The following is a 15388-nucleotide window of genomic DNA, read 5'->3' as shown; positions in this document are numbered from 1 at the left end:
CGTTCATGCTCTGTCTCTCTCTGTCTGAAAAATAAATAAACGTTAAAAAAATTAAAAAATAAATAAAAAAATAAAAAAAATAAAAACAGGGATTTGGATCCCTAGTACCTGTGTGATGTTGGGCAAATCACTTAATATCCCCGAGTCCTAGAAGTTTCCTTATTCTCTGAAGTGTATATAATAGTGAGAGCAATGATATATGAAGCTATGGTTCCTTGTGGAAGTTTATGAGCGTGCAAACACCGTCACAAAAGAAGGCAGCGTGTGGCTCAGTCAAGGGCTACAAGTCTCAGAAGGGGAAGAGAGCACTTGGGAGTCATCAAGAAAGTTCTTGTTGGAGATACGGTGACTATAACTGGAACCAGAAGTCCCAGAAGCATTTGGCTAAGTGAAGAAGAGGAAGGTGTTCTAGGCCGAGGGACTAGTGTTGGGGAAGAGGGGATTGTGGGAAGGCTGTATGGAATCTGGGGAATGGGGAACAATCTGGTCTGATGTGCTGGTTGGGTGGTCTCATTCTTACAAAACAAGAGGGGTTGCACTGGATTTCTAAGAGGTTCCTTTCAATAGCAAACATTCTCTGTGATTCTTTGAAATAGGGAAGTCAGGGAAAGAAACTGATTGTGGTTTGAGATTTGAGGTGATGGGGTCATACAAAATAGAGCACCCAACAGGAAGTTGAGGATGTGATACTAAAGCTTTAGGAAGGGGTTTGAAATGATGGTACAGGTTTGAGACTCATCAGAATATAAAGATGATGAGGGCCCAACATGCCAAGCCTTGAGAAAGAGAGGGGGCCAGAGACATAGGCCTTGAAAGAGCCATGAGATTAGGATTGGCAAGGAGCTCTTATGGCTCTGTATCTTCTTCCTTTTTGCACTTCCCCCACTCTGATTTTGCAGCCTTCAGGGATCTGCTGTGGGTGTGCAGACCCTCTTAGAGAGCTGAGAAGACTGGAAGTGAGCCCCCTTTGAGAACATTCTGGTATGCTCTGGAGAAAGCCCAATAACTCAACCTTAGCTGGAACATAAACTATATGACATGGTGAGCTCTACTCTCTTGTGAGGGGAACCTTAATTGTTGTGAGCAATTCTGGCCTCCCAAATTTGAATCCGCCAATTGCTAATGGAAAGAGCAACCAATGGAAAATATTGTGATTACTCAGGTACTGTACTGGGTTGTGTTTTGTCCCTCACCAAATACATGTCTATCCAGAACCTATGAATGTGACCTGAAATAGGGTATTTGCAGATGTCATCAAGTTAAGATGATGTCATACTGGATTAAGGTGGGCTCTAATCCAATGACTGGGGTCCTAGGGAGGGAAATTTTTGGAAGAGACACACACAGAGAAGATGGCCATAGGAAGACAGAGGCAAGATTGCAGTCACACTGCCACAAACCAAGGAATGCCAGCAACCGCTAGAACCTACAAGAGGCAAAGAGGGATTCTTTCCTAGAGGGAAGCTTGGGAGCATGGCCCTACTAACCCCTTGATTTTGGGCTTTTGGGGTCCAGAACTGCTAGAGAATAAATTTCTGTTGGTTTAAGCCACATGGTTTGTGGTAATTTGTTATGGCAGTCCTAGGAACCTAAAACAGGCACCAAATTTATTGTGAAATAATCCTACAGGAAATATTTTTTATTTGGGATACCTAATTAGTATGGGGGTCAGGCTGCTAGGGCTCCTTGGGTTGAATAAAAAGCTAGTGTTTGTCTTCAACTCGACTTTCTTCTCCTACCTTGGAAACAGATGCTTCAGTCCTCCCATGGCATGTTCCTCCTTCTGTCCTATCACAACATCCCTAGCTTTCCATGTTGAACATTTGAACTTTCTGGATGCGTCACTTTGAATGGCTTCACCTTTAACCATCTCCCTATGCTTCTTCTTTTTTCTAAAAAAAATGTTTTTAAGGGGCGCCTGAGTGGCTCAGTCAGTTAAGCGCTAACTTTGGCTCAGGTCATGATCTCGTGGTTTGTGAGTTCAAGCCCCAAGAGGGGCTCTGTGCTGACAGTTCAGAGCCTGGAGCTTGCTTTGGATTCTGTGTCTCAATCTCTCTCTGCCCCTCCCCCACTTGTACTCTGTCTCTGTCTCTCTGTCTCTTTGTCTCTCTCAAAAATAAATAAACATTACATTTTTTAAGAAAAATGTTTTTAAGGGGCGCCTGGGTGGCTTGGTCGGTTAAGCGTCGGACTTTGGCTCAGGTCATGATCTCACGGTCTGTGAGTTCGAGCCCCGCATCGAGCCCCGCGTCGGGCTCTGTGCTGACAGCTCGGAGCCTGCAGCCTGTTTCAGATTCTGTGTCTCCCTCTCTCTATGACCTTCCCCCATTCATGCTCTGTCTCTCTCTGTCTCAAAAATAAATAAATTTTAAAAAAAAGAAAAAAAAAGAAAAATGTTTTTAAGAAGGTATTTTTTAAAGTTCATTTTCATTTATTTTGAGAGAGAGATAGATAGCGAGCAGGGTAGAGGCAGAGAGAGAGAGGAAGAGACAGAATCCCAAGCAGGCTTCACATTGTCAGCATGGAACTTGATGCAGGGCTTGAACTCATGAACCGGGAGATCATACCCTGAGCCGAAGTCAAGAGTCAGACGCTTAACTGACTGAGCCACCCAGGAGCCCCTCTAAAAATTTTTTTTCAAATAAATTATTTAAAATATACAAAGGGCAGGAAATAATATAATGAACACTATTGGGTCATCACTCCAATATCCCCTCTACCTCTCTGCATTACTCCCTTTCTCCTTTTTTGCCATGTTCCCATGCCTATCCCACCCCATGCTCTCAATTTCCTGAAGAAGGTGAGGCAGGTGCATAGGTTGCCCAGCCTGACTAGACATCGGTCCTACAGACACCGTACAACACGCACACACGAAGGATAATAATTAGGTGACTGGTTGTGGACTTTCAGGAGGGGAAGCAAAGAATTATTATCTTCCAAGTAATTTGAGCATCCCTAGTCTTACATTTTAGTTGTGCTTTTCTGGACCGAACCTATCCCAGAAATTTTGCCTTTTCCAGCAGAAATTCTTTACCCCCAATAATCTGTAAGCAGCGGAGTATGTTGGAAATGGGCTTCTGCCTCCTCCACCTCTAGATATACGCAGAGACCTTAAATGAAAGACCCTCTTACCTCTTGGGTTATCTTTCAGAATAGATTGAACCACTTCCCATCTGGCATCACAGAAGGCAAAGAGGGGGTCAGGGCTAATACCTGGGCATGACTACAAATAGCTTTCTTGACTCTCTTTTGTACCTTTTGTGCAAAGCTTCCCATTAGAGGATTTTCTATTATTTTTGTTGTTGTTTTTGTTGTTGTTTGTTTTTAGAAATTCTTATTAACTCTTGGTCATAGACTTCAATTTCCTAATTTTCCCTTGAACTTAAACTCTCCAATTAGGATTTCAAGTTACAGCTATCTTGAAGGAACTATTCTTAATATAATTTAGAGTTCAGAAGATCATTAGGGAGACAAATAGAGGTACAAATGGAATAGCCTGAAGATACTTACAGAATATGTTCCTATTCTCTTTTGGTAAGACTGGTAGAATAAAAATAAATAGAAATGGTATGGTTTTTTTTCACTTCTCCTGATTTGTTTTGAATCATGGGCTCCATTCTGATTTAGGAGTCTTTCCTGCTCACCACTTCAGTGATAATTCTCCCCATGGTCTATAGGATCCCTGTTCTCTTTGTTTCTATAGCAACAGTCCCGTGTTGCTTGGCTAGAAGCAATTTTCTGCTGCTGTGGTGAAGCCTCATTTTTTCATTCTTTTCTCCCCAGTTGCCTTGGTAACCAGCCTCTCCCTCTTTGGGTCTCTCAGTGGTAAATTCCACTCCTCTCTTTTTTCTCTCTCTCATAACAGTCACCTGGTCATGACTTGGACAGTGCTTTCCCATCTGTGAGTGAGCACTCTGTCATGGTCAGATTGTCATCATGAAATTAGCCTCTCTTTTGCTTTATTTGCATCGTTTCTCCTGCCTGCCGGCTTTCTAGGGGTTGTCATGGTAACCGTACCCTCTGAAAGTCTCCAGGCAAAGGCTCTACAGTTAACAACCATCATGTGAGAGTGTCTGCCAATATATGGCCACACATCTCGATTTTAAAACCAGCCCCAGGCAGGTACCACAAATTGGAGAGAACAGGCTTTTGATCAAAGCAGACTGGACTGAGAAAAGGAGGTATAGGGGACCCTGGATTCTGATGTTCTCCAAACAATATATGTGGCTACAGGGTTCAGGCTGGGCCTGCAAGAGTGCCCATTATGCCAGCAGTGATCCAAGTGATTGAGAAATGTATTGGCAGTTATTCCAGGCAGGCCTATCATATAATCTAAATTTCCAAGGGTAATTCCTCTGGCCCAAGGGATCCTGGTGATATGACCTGAGAGCTAGGTGGAGCCAAGTAATCTCAGGAAAAAAAAAAAGTTAACCCTTAAATTGGCTAACAAGGGGTTAGGAAAATACATATTTAGGTATTTTTACACAGTACTGAAAATTTCTCTGCCCTTAGGCTTCTGCTCTTACCTCTTTAGTGAGGCAGATGGGGTGTTACCATTAAAGTAACACCAAGTGTTCAGCAAATGGTGGTTGTTATGTGTTAGAGTATTGTGGCAGACACATTTTGGATATAACTTCATTTTATCCTTATGACAATCCTGAGAGGTAGTTAATGATAAGAAGACTGAGGCTAAGGGGCGTCTGGGTGGCTCAGTTGGTTAAGCATCTGACTCTTGGATTTTGGCCCGGGTCATGATCTCATGATTCACAAGTCTGAGCCTTGTGTCAGGCTCTGTGCTGACAGTGCAAAACCTGCTTTGGGATTCTCTCTCTCTGTCTTCCCCCCGCCCCGCCAGCCCTCCCCTGCTGATGCGTGTTCTCTCTCTAAAAATAAATAAACAAACATTAAGGGGTACATGGGTGGCTCAGTTGGTTAAGTGTCTGATCTCACAGTTCTGTGAGTTCGAGCCCCACATCAGGCTCTGTGCTGACGGTGTGGAACCTGCTTGGGATTCTGACTCCCTCTCTTTCTGCCCCTCCCCTGCGCTCTCTCTCTGTCTCTCAAAAATAAATAAATAAACTTAAAAAAATAAATAAACATTAAACAAAAGAAAACTGAGGCTAAGAGGTAAAGTGAGGCCATGCAGCAGCTGGTAAGTAGCAGAGTTGGGATTTGAACCCAGCTCTATCATTTCGAAGCCCTTTCTTAAAGGTTGTGGTTCTTGAATTTTGGTCTTCTGGTCTCTGCCTTTTTTTTTTTTTTTTTTTTTTTAATGTTTATTCATTTTTGAGAAAGAGAGAGAGAGAAAGCAGGAGAGGGGCAGAGAGTGAGGGAGACAGAGAACCTGAAGCAGGCTCCAGGCTCAGCTCCCAGCTGTCAGCACAGACTGCCCCAACATGGGGCCCGATCCAATAAACTGTGAGATCCTGACCTGAGCTGAAGTCAGACACTGAATACCCAGGTGCCCCTGGTCTTCACTTTCATCTGAGGGTTCCTACTTTATCCTTTCTGCCTTCCTTATTCTTCCTGTTCATATTTTGTGGGTTGTTTACTTGCTTTTCTCTGTTCTCAATCCATCGTTTGCATCCTTTTGCTAAAGAGATGGAAGATTTTGTCCTTCCTTCTGTGTCTGGGTTCGTTTTGTGGGATAAAAACATTAGAGCAGCTGCCCTTGCCTAAGAATTAGGCAGATCTGATTCTGGAGAACACCACACTTCTAGTTCAGTGGCTCCAGCACTAGGTAGGCAAACCGTTCTCTTCTCCACTTAACAATGCCTGTTCTGCATCAGGCACTGTGCTAGGCACTGGAGATATTAGCAGTGACCTAGACCTAGGCAGAATCTGTTCCTTGCCTTTATGGAACTAACAGCCTGGGGTGGAAGTCAGACAATACATAGGAGTCAGTATATAATTTTATACTGTAATTAGTGGTATGAAGAAAAGAACTAGCTGCCGTGAAAGGAAGAAATAACAGGGATAGATTTGAGATAGGATTGCCATCCCCCATTTAAGAGAGGAGAGGGTTAAAAAAATCTTTTTAATAAATTGATTACCAGTTGTTAAAACAACAAAAACGGGAGAGGAGAGAGTTGAGGCGCTGGCACCAGCTAGTTGAGGGCAGTCAGGTCGAGAGCCTCTCAAGCTCCGAAGTCTTGGTCGCGCCGCTCCCACCTCTCCACTCCTCCTAACGGAGTCCTAGGTCTGCGCAGGCGCACTGACGGTTGCCATGGGGACAGCTGCTCCTGCACAAGCGCAGATATCTTCAAGATGGCGGCGGTAGCGGCTGCACGAGCCGTTTCTGTGGGTTCCGGGCTACGGGGTCTGCAACGGACACTGCCTCTTGTAGTGATTCTTGGGGCGACCGGCACCGGCAAATCCACCCTGGCGTTGCAGCTAGGCCAGCGGCTCGGTGGCGAAATCGTCAGCGCTGACTCCATGCAGGTATGACAGTGCGGCTGTCCACGGGCCTGTGAAACCCAGAGGCCGCGTGCGGGCCTCTGGCGGAGTGGATACCCTGTCGCATGGGTGTAGTGGGCGAACCCTGAGGCTTGTGGGACCGAGTGGGCAGGTGAAGGGAACCCATAATTACTAGGTGCCCACCCACCATGTGCCAGACGTAGTGCCGGGCGATTGATTGGCTTTCCTCATCTCATTTACTTCTCACGACCTTGCTGTTGGTAGATTCTGTTCTCTCCATTTGCGCGTGAGAAAATTCACCTAGGGAGATGGAACGGCTTTCTCTGTGTCACACAGCGACTAAGGGGAGGAGATAGCATTTGAACCTACAAGGTTGACAGGCGTCCAATAAATATCTTTTGAATGAAAATTATCGCAGAGCCTTTGCTACTTAGAGTATTCAGCGACACCGGTATAAGTTGGTTACCATCTATGAGTGCCTCGTGAGGGTATGGAACAGGATGGATATTCATCGAGACCTGGATTCTAGTTCCGGATCTGCGTCGGCCACGTGAGCTTAACGTATCTGTAAAGTGGAAAAAATGCCACCTGCCCTCAGGGCTGTGGTGCTTAGTAGGTGAGATCATGAGTTTTATTTTTTATTATTATTTTTTTAAATTATTTTTTAACGTTTATTTATTTTTGAGACAGAGAGACAGAGCATGAACGGGGGAGGCAGAGAGAGAGGGAGACACAGAATCTGAAGCAGGCTCCAGGCTCTGAGCCATCAGCCCAGAGCCCGAAGCGGGGCTCGAACTCACGGAGCGCGAGATCGTGACCTGAGCTGAAGTCGGACGCCCAACCGACTGAGCCACCCAGGCGCCCCGAGATCATGAGTTTTAGAATGAAGAGCAGGGTCCTGAAGAAGGCGGGGGCCATGCACTTGGCAAATATTTGTGTAAGTTGAGGTTAGAGGTTTTTTAACCTACTCTGGCTGATGGGAGTGGGGAGGCTTTGTCCTCTTCCCTGAGTTAGAGGAAAAGCCCAGAAGGAGTGTGTACTACACACAGCACCTGGGTGCATTTGGCCTCGGGTTGAGAGTGGGTGACATTTGGGGTAAATCTGTGATGGAGGAATTACAAACGCTATTTATTGAGGATAATTTACAGTTAATGAGGTTTTGGAGTAAATGAGGCGCTTGAGTGTGAAATGCCTGGCACTGAGTCTAGCCCCTACCTGATGGGTACTCAGCAAGGAAGGGCAGTCCTTCCCACTGCACCCGGTAAACCTCGGGGCATGGTTTCATTTGGAGGGACATGACCCATCAACACACATGAAATGATTAGTATAATTCAACAAATGTTTGTTTGCAAGCTCTACGATGTGTCAACTTCAAGAGACAGACTTCACCTCAAATCCCAGCCCTGTCTTTTCTAAGGTACGTGATTTCAGCCTGAACTCTTTGCGCCTTTGTTTCTTCTGTAAAATAGGAAGAAGAGTATCAGCGCAACATAATTGTGATGATTAACATGATAGAGTGTGTAAAGCACTTAATACAACGTACGGCACGGAGTGCTAAAAACATGACAGGTGCTATTTTCCGCAAGGCCCTTTTGGAGAGAAAAACCATAATGCCTCTCCTCAAGGAGTTTTAGTCCAGCTAAACATGAAATAAAGCAGAAGTATTGTTTGAACTGTGATACTAATGATGCTCTGCAAGGTGGATGGGGCAGGGAGGAGAGAGACTGCAAATGTTAGATTTTATGCTAAAGCATACAGTTTCTGAGAAGGGAGAAGAAGTCAACAAAGACGTGTGGTTAGTCACGGAAAGCTCTCTGAAAAGGGACTTGAAAGGTGAAGTTTGGATAGATAAGAAAGAAGAAAGGCATTATGTCAAAGGAGAGAACATGAAGGAAGATTTAGAGGGTGAAATGGGCATGTGTGTATGTAGGATGGTGAAAGGAGGCTGTTCGTTAGGTTTTGCAGATATTGTGGAATGGGGGATGAGTAATATGATGAAGGAAGGCAGTGTGTAAGAAGCATTCATCTGTGAATAGTGTGCCTGATGAATTGGATTTGGGGGTGGGTGTTAGGAATGCAGGGGAAAAGAAAGATGTCATCATGTCAAAGTGAGTTGACCACTGATCGCTGAAAGAATAATGCACACCATGTGATTCAGGATTCAGGTTTGTGGGCCTGGGAGAGTATGGTGAGCAGGGCAGGAAGTCAGGAAGGTTTGGCACGGCACAGTGGGGGTGGCAACAGGACTTCCAAGGGGAAAGTCTGTTGGGGGGTGGAGAGTGTAACAGGTATGAGCCGTTTCAGGACTCTTGCACTGACTGCCTCTGCCTGGTGGAACTTCATCTGTTTAACCACGTGGCTTGCTTTCTGTCTTCAGTCACATCTTTACTCAGATGTCACCTTACGAGACTTTCTCCGATCCTCCTATTTAAAAAACACACCACTGCTCCCTGTTCCCATCTTCCTCAAACACCACACGTAGCCCTGTCGAGAGTGTTCTCAGTAAGTCGTCCTAATTTTACATTTATTTAAAATAATTTTTTTTAATGTTTGTTTTTTTTGAAAGAGAGAGAGAGAGAGAGACAGTGCGAGCGGGGGAAGGGCAGAGAGAGAGGGAGACACAGAATCTGAAGCAGGTTCCAGCTCTCAGCACAGAGCTGGCTGGACGCGAGGCTCAGACTCAAAAACCGTGAGATATCATGACCTGAGCCAAAGTCAGACGCTTAACTGACTGAGCCACCCAGGCACCCCTTAATTTTACATTTATTTTTAAGTAAGTTAGTGGGTTCTGGCAATGAGTGTTGTATATAGCTCTTTAATAGCTATTACCCATTTCTCAGAAATCTTTCTCTACTCATAGCTGTGTGCCGTAAGGTTGAGGTTGCTAGAGGTTTTGTTGACTGTAAAACAGGTCATGTGTATGAGACAATGAGCCTCATATAGTGCTGATGATACGGCAGACCCTTAATATTTGATGAAGTATTTGTTGACTTGCCATATTAAAATGGCACATCTTGATCCATTCACATTTTTCGTGTGGTTATATAAGTAACTAGAGCATGGGAATTACATTTCTTTTGTCCTAGGGACACCACAAGGATTAATTAATGTATGAAAACACTTTGAAGATTATTGAGCCTCCTGAACTGGCTATAGGTTGTGTTTAGTTTTGATTGTACTGTGGATATTTGTATCATTTCCTCTTGATTCCCATTGGAGAACTTTGACCTTTGATTTTACTTTTCAGTCCAAATAATGATATAAAGTATCTCTGCCCCATTTATGGGGTTATATGCAGTTCTTCATTCTACCTTTGCTTACCATGCCCCTGTTACGTGTTTTTTTATCCAGTGGAGGGAGATGGTGCTTTTTAGTGACTTGAGGTTGACTCAGAATTTTTATAAGTGTGTGAACAAAAAGGACATTTAAAGAAAGAATTGAAGTATAGTTGATACGCAATGGCACATTAGTTTCAGGTGTACAAAAGGACGTTCTTAATGTTGGATTACCAGCTCCTTGAAAGAGCATTTTCAATTTCAAATAAATACACAGGCAGAATGATAATAACAACTTAAATTTGCATAGCAAATTTGTTTATAAAATACTTACATATGCTTTTTATTCTACCTTACCTCATAAGGTAAATATCATTGTCATTTCACAGGTAAGACAACAGGCCTTGCAGTAAGGTCTGGCAGTAAGTAGCAAACCTGGAGTTGAACACAGGTGTTTACTTTCCACGTCTACTGCCTTATCCACACAAAGCCATCCCCTTTAGATGAGGCAGGAGCTGTGGTGTTCAGTCATTAGAGAGTATTTCTTAACTTGTACGCCACTCTTCTTTCACAGGAGTGTGCTCCATTTTGATCAGGATGTAAAATGTATTTGAGGATTCATATTGTGAATCATAGTGTGAATTCATAGTGATGTCTGTCAAATGGAGTGTTGAGCTGAGTGGTGGCCACATGAGGCATTGCCTATGGGGATAAAACTTGCTGCAACTAAGAGGTATAATTTAATGTCAATAATTTAATGATACTAAAGGCAGAGAATGTTTACTGAAACAAAGGAGAAACTTGGCCTTGTGGAGAGCCTAGTCGGAGACGTAAACTTTGTTGTACAGCCACACAGACAGACCAAAGGATGACCAAATGGAAAGTGTGATAATTAGAAAGTTCTTTCAGGCTTCCAAGTTGATCTTTTAAAAAACAAATATTTGCTTTTTAATAATCACTTTTGGAATGATGTCCAGAATTTCATATTTCACAAGTATACTAGTAATTCAAAAAGGATTGTAAAACACGGTCTTAAATCTTAACTTGTCTAGCACCTCATACTTGTTTCGTTATCCTTTTGTTCTGCCTTAACTGTAGGGTGATCCCAAGGCAACCCCTGTTGGGGCATTTCCCATCCAGGGAAAGTGATTGTTTTTTTGTGAACATTGAGTAAGTATATCGAGGTAGCTTCTTCAACGGAAAACCACAATGTTTAGGGTAGTATATCTAGGGTGATAATATTGTCCTGGAGCCCAACAGATAATGACTTGCTTCTGTAGCCATGTAGCATGTGAAGGTCCTGCCTGGCTTCTTGCTTCCCATTCTCATGCACTTGATTTGTTGAGTGGGAAGTCAGAAACACTCTCTGAGGGATTACTTGCTTAGGGACTCCTGCTGGGCTCTACTTTGGATTTCTGCCTGGCAGGTGTGATTATAGTGAGAAACAACATTTGTGCTTAATTTCCTGAGTTTTCCAAGTGCCGATTTCACAAATTATAGAAACATGAATATTGTTAGTCAGCAGTAAGAGTCTAAATTTAAGGACGGTCAGGTAATACAATCCCTGCTTTCCAGGATGGAAAAACTGAGGCACAGAAGATTAAAGAACACACTAGAGATCACGCTGCAAGACGCTGGTACACCTGGGAATTGGATCTGGGTCTTCTAACTCCTCTGTAGTGTCTAATATACTGCAGGAAGATGATACTGAAGGTCTTCTTTTCAGACTGAGTCTTTTTCTTGGCATGTAAATTCAAGGTACAATGCATCGCCTTCAGTGACTGGATGAAACATTGTACTGAGAAACATGAAGGCACTTGCCAAAAGATGTACAATGACTGCCTGGAAATACAGACTGCCAACTATATGCCACGAGATAAATAAACAAAGTGTTCTATTTGGGTTTATAGAGAGGAAGTATCCCTAATGCCTTAGTTCTTCAAGTCCTGTGGAGAAGCAGTAGTCATACATAGGAGCACTGTTCCCTTTATGTTTGTCTAAACCTACAAGGGCAGAAGCAAATGATTTTTGGCAGTCTGACTAGTGAGCAGCCTATGTGTCATCTAATAGATGTGGAGTCTGGGTTCTTTTTGTCTGCTTCGGGACATAATTTAGGAGCAGTATTTTTTTTTTTTTTTTTTTAAACCAAAGGACTGTTTGTCTGATAGTGCTCAAGGGAGATCAGGGATGCATGGGAGAGGGATATGAAAGGAGAGAAGGGAGTGTGAATCACGGTGGCTTAGTAGGACACGATATAAAAGCCACAAAAACCTGTTAACCAGGAGAGATGGGGGCTGTCTGGAGGCTGCTTGCCACAACTGAACAGAGGCGATCTTTTAAGAAAAAAAAAAAAAAAAAAAAAAAAGACTGAGGCTGGGGGTGCCTGGGTGGCTCAGTTGGTTGAGCATCCGACTCTTGATTTCAGCTCCGGTCATGATCTCACAGTCTGTGGGATCAAAGCCCATGTCGTGCTCTGTGCTGAGCCTGCTTGGGATTCTCTCTCCCTCTCCCTTTGCCCCTCCCCCACTTGTACGCTCCTTCTTGCTCTCAAAATAAATAAACATTAAAAAAAAAAAACAACTGAGCATGACAAGAAGCTAAGAAGGAAGTCTCAAAAGTTTTGCCTCCTCCCAAAAATCTGTCTGTGTCTCTAGATTCCTTGATTCACCTCCATTGTGACTGAATGTAGTTTTCCTTTGGCTAAAGTATTCACCTTGGTGGGTTGTTCATATACTGTATGTTCACCTTTTTGCAGCGATGGGAAGAACTTTGGAATCAAACCTTCGATGTTTTGTAAGGAAAGAGAAGTCACTACTGGCCAAATGAGAAATCGTGGGAGGGCACAAATGGGACTTGCAGGTTCATATTTGTGAGGGTGAGGTGCTGCCCTGAGGCTTCAGGGCCTGGGGCAGGGTGTTGAAATAGCTCTTCTTCAAAAGGAATGTATGTTCTAGGGGTAAAAGTTACTTGGGGTATGTAAGAATTCACGTATGTGATTCGTATCTACTTGTATGTGTCTTAACTAAATTGGTTTTGGTTTCTTGTGTAGTTTGAATTCTTTAGATAAACTTGAATCAGACTGGGGTCCTCTTTACCGCCTTGCTTACCTTTGGAGCCCTGGTTCGGAGCTACAGGTTCACCACTGCTGCTTCCTCATTGTGGCATCCAGAGTTCAGGCTCATACCACTACACCATGAACAGTCATAATAATAATAGCAGCAACGTAGTAAGCAATAATAGTCTGTATGCCAGGTACTGTTCTAAAAGTTTGACACGTATTATCTCACTTAGTCTCATCACAGCCTTATCAGGTAGGCACTATCATTATCTCACCCATCCAGAAAATTCCTTTCTTGAATTCTGTCTCTGTGCTATTCTATATTTTTCCCCCACGTCTTCTTACTTATTTATCCATTCATCCTGCATCCCATTCTTTTCCCCTGTACCCACTGTATACATTTTATCAGACAGAGGAGGAAGACTATTCCTGACAAAAGAACAGCATGAGCAAAGTAAAGGAAGAATAAAAGTGTATGGTATGTTTTCAAGGAATGACCAGGAATTATCCGGCATGGAGGATACTTGAGGAACAGTAGTAAGAGGTAAAACTAAAAATACAGGACCCTGTGAACAAGTTGCAGAGGCCCTTGAAAGGAATGCCAGGAGGCGTGGCGTTTTAAATTTGGAAGTGATAGCAAATCTGTTACATAGGGTAACTCTGATGGAGAGTGGGTTAGAGAGTGATAAACAGCTTAGGATTTGGTTGCATTAGCCTGGGTGAGAGGGGCTGGAGTTGGTCTGTGGCTGGGGAGAAGTAACCATTTCGACATTTTAGAGACAGAATCAATAGGATTTTGGTTTTTGAAAAAAAAAATCCAAATAACAGAAAAGTACAAAGGAAGTGTCACCATAGTCTTGGCATCAAAGGTTCAACATTTTAATATGCTGGTGCACATCCTTTCAGACATTTGTGTATTTTTGCAAATGTGCTTATGTGTTTTTTTGTTTTTATTCCCAATTTTACTGTGGTAACATACACATAAAATTTACCACCTTAACCATTTTTTTTTTTTTTTTTTTAACTAAAAGAACCTCTACGGCCAACATTGGGCTTTTGAACTCACGACCTGGAGATTAAAAGTCACATTCTCGGCCAACTGACCCAGCCAGATACCTTCATCTTAACCATTTTTAACTGTACAGCTTAATGGTATTAAGTACGTTCATAATGCTGTGTAACCATAATCACACCATCTATCTCCATAACTTTTTGTCTTATAAAACTGAAACTCTGTATTCGTTAAACAGTACCTCCCCGTTCCTCTTTCCTCCTAGCCCTTGGTAACCACCATTTCACGTTCTATGTCTATGATTTTGACTGCTCTTACGTACCTCATATAAATGGAATCATATAATATTTGTCTCTTTTGTGACTGGCTTGTTTCATTTAGCATAATGTCCTGAAAGTTCCATTTATGTGTGTATGTTTCTACATAAATTGACTCATACATTTGCTATTCTTCTGTGTCCTGCTCTCCCCCCACTCTTAGCAGTATGTTATGGATAACTTTATGTGTTAATGTTACACAACTGTACATCAGTGGTCTCAATATGGGGTCATTTTGCCCCCCAGGGGACATTTGCAATTTCTGGAAACATTTTTGGTTGTAACAACTGGGAAGGTTGGTCCTTGACATATATTGGGTAGAGACCAGGAATGCTGCCAAACATCCTACTTTGCATAAAACAGCTCCTCACAACAAAGATTTATTTGGCCCAAAATAGTAATATATTGTACTGAGGTTAAGAAACCCTGTTCTACTTTATTGGTTGTTAAATTTTGAAGTAATTATAGATTTACACAAGAGTTTCAAAGATAGTAGAGAGAGTTCTTGTATACCCTTTACCTATCTTCTCCTAAAATTAACATCTTGCATCATCATGGTACATTTGCCAACACTAAGAAATTGACATAGGTACAGTACTGTTAACTGTAGACCTTACTTGGTTCTCACTAGTTATCTACTAATGTCCTTATTCTGTTTCAGGATCCCATCTAGGGTCCCACATTGCATTTCGTTTTCGTGTCTGTTTAGATTCCTCCAATCTGTGACAGTTTCTCAGACTCTTCCAGTCTATGACTTCAAAACTGTTGAAGGGTACTTGTCAGCTGTTTTGTAGAATGCTTCTTTTTTTTTTTTTAATTTTTTTTACGTTTATTTATTTTTGAGACAGAGAGAGACAGAGCATGAACAGAGGAGGGTCACAGAGAGAAGGAGACACAGAATCTGAAACAGGCTCCAGGCTCTGAGCTGTCAGCACAGAGCCCGACGCGGGGCTCGAACCCACGGACCGTGAGATCATGACCTGAGCTGAAGTCGGACGCTTAACCGACTGAGCCACCCAGGCGCCCCTGTAGAATGCTTCTTAATTTGGGTTTCTCATGATTACACTGGCATTACAGGTTTGGGGAAAGCATACCCTTCTCATTACATCATATCAGGGTATGATGTCAACATGACTTGCTTCTGGTGCTGTTAACGTTAACCTTGATTGTTTGGTTTGGGTTGCATCTGCCAGATTTTGCCACTGTGAAGCCCCATTTGTTAGAAATGACTTGCTAAGTCCAGCCCATATTGAAGGGGAGGGGATTTAATCTCTACCTCCTGAAGGGAGGAATATCCAAGAATGTGTGG

At 43.0% G+C, this 15388-nt stretch overlaps 1 protein-coding gene across 8 annotated transcripts in view; it reads left to right on the top strand.

The window, feature by feature from the left end:
* Positions 1 to 6060: 6060 nt before the first annotated feature.
* The window catches only part of TRIT1 (tRNA isopentenyltransferase 1), a 43198-nt gene continuing 33870 nt past the window's right edge, over positions 6061 to 15388 (top strand). Inside the window, exons 1-2 of one of the 8 annotated variants that reach the window (XM_042996718.1) lie at positions 6825 to 7033; positions 7771 to 7834. In XM_042996718.1, the coding sequence (XP_042852652.1) occupies positions 6999 to 7033; positions 7771 to 7834 (99 nt within the window). In that variant the 5' untranslated portion in view covers positions 6825 to 6998. Of the gene's footprint in view, positions 6442 to 6824; positions 7034 to 7246; positions 7355 to 7377; positions 7835 to 15388 lie in introns of those variants that run through there. The other 7 variants (XM_042996721.1, XR_006221289.1, XM_042996724.1 and 4 more) reach the window with 7 other exon arrangements.

Source organism: Panthera tigris, chromosome C1 (genome assembly GCF_018350195.1).
Source record: "Panthera tigris isolate Pti1 chromosome C1, P.tigris_Pti1_mat1.1, whole genome shotgun sequence".
NCBI lineage: Eukaryota > Metazoa > Chordata > Mammalia > Carnivora > Felidae > Panthera > Panthera tigris.
The sequence above is the reverse complement of the archived record's forward strand: the minus strand, read 5'-3'. Positions and strand labels throughout refer to the sequence as shown.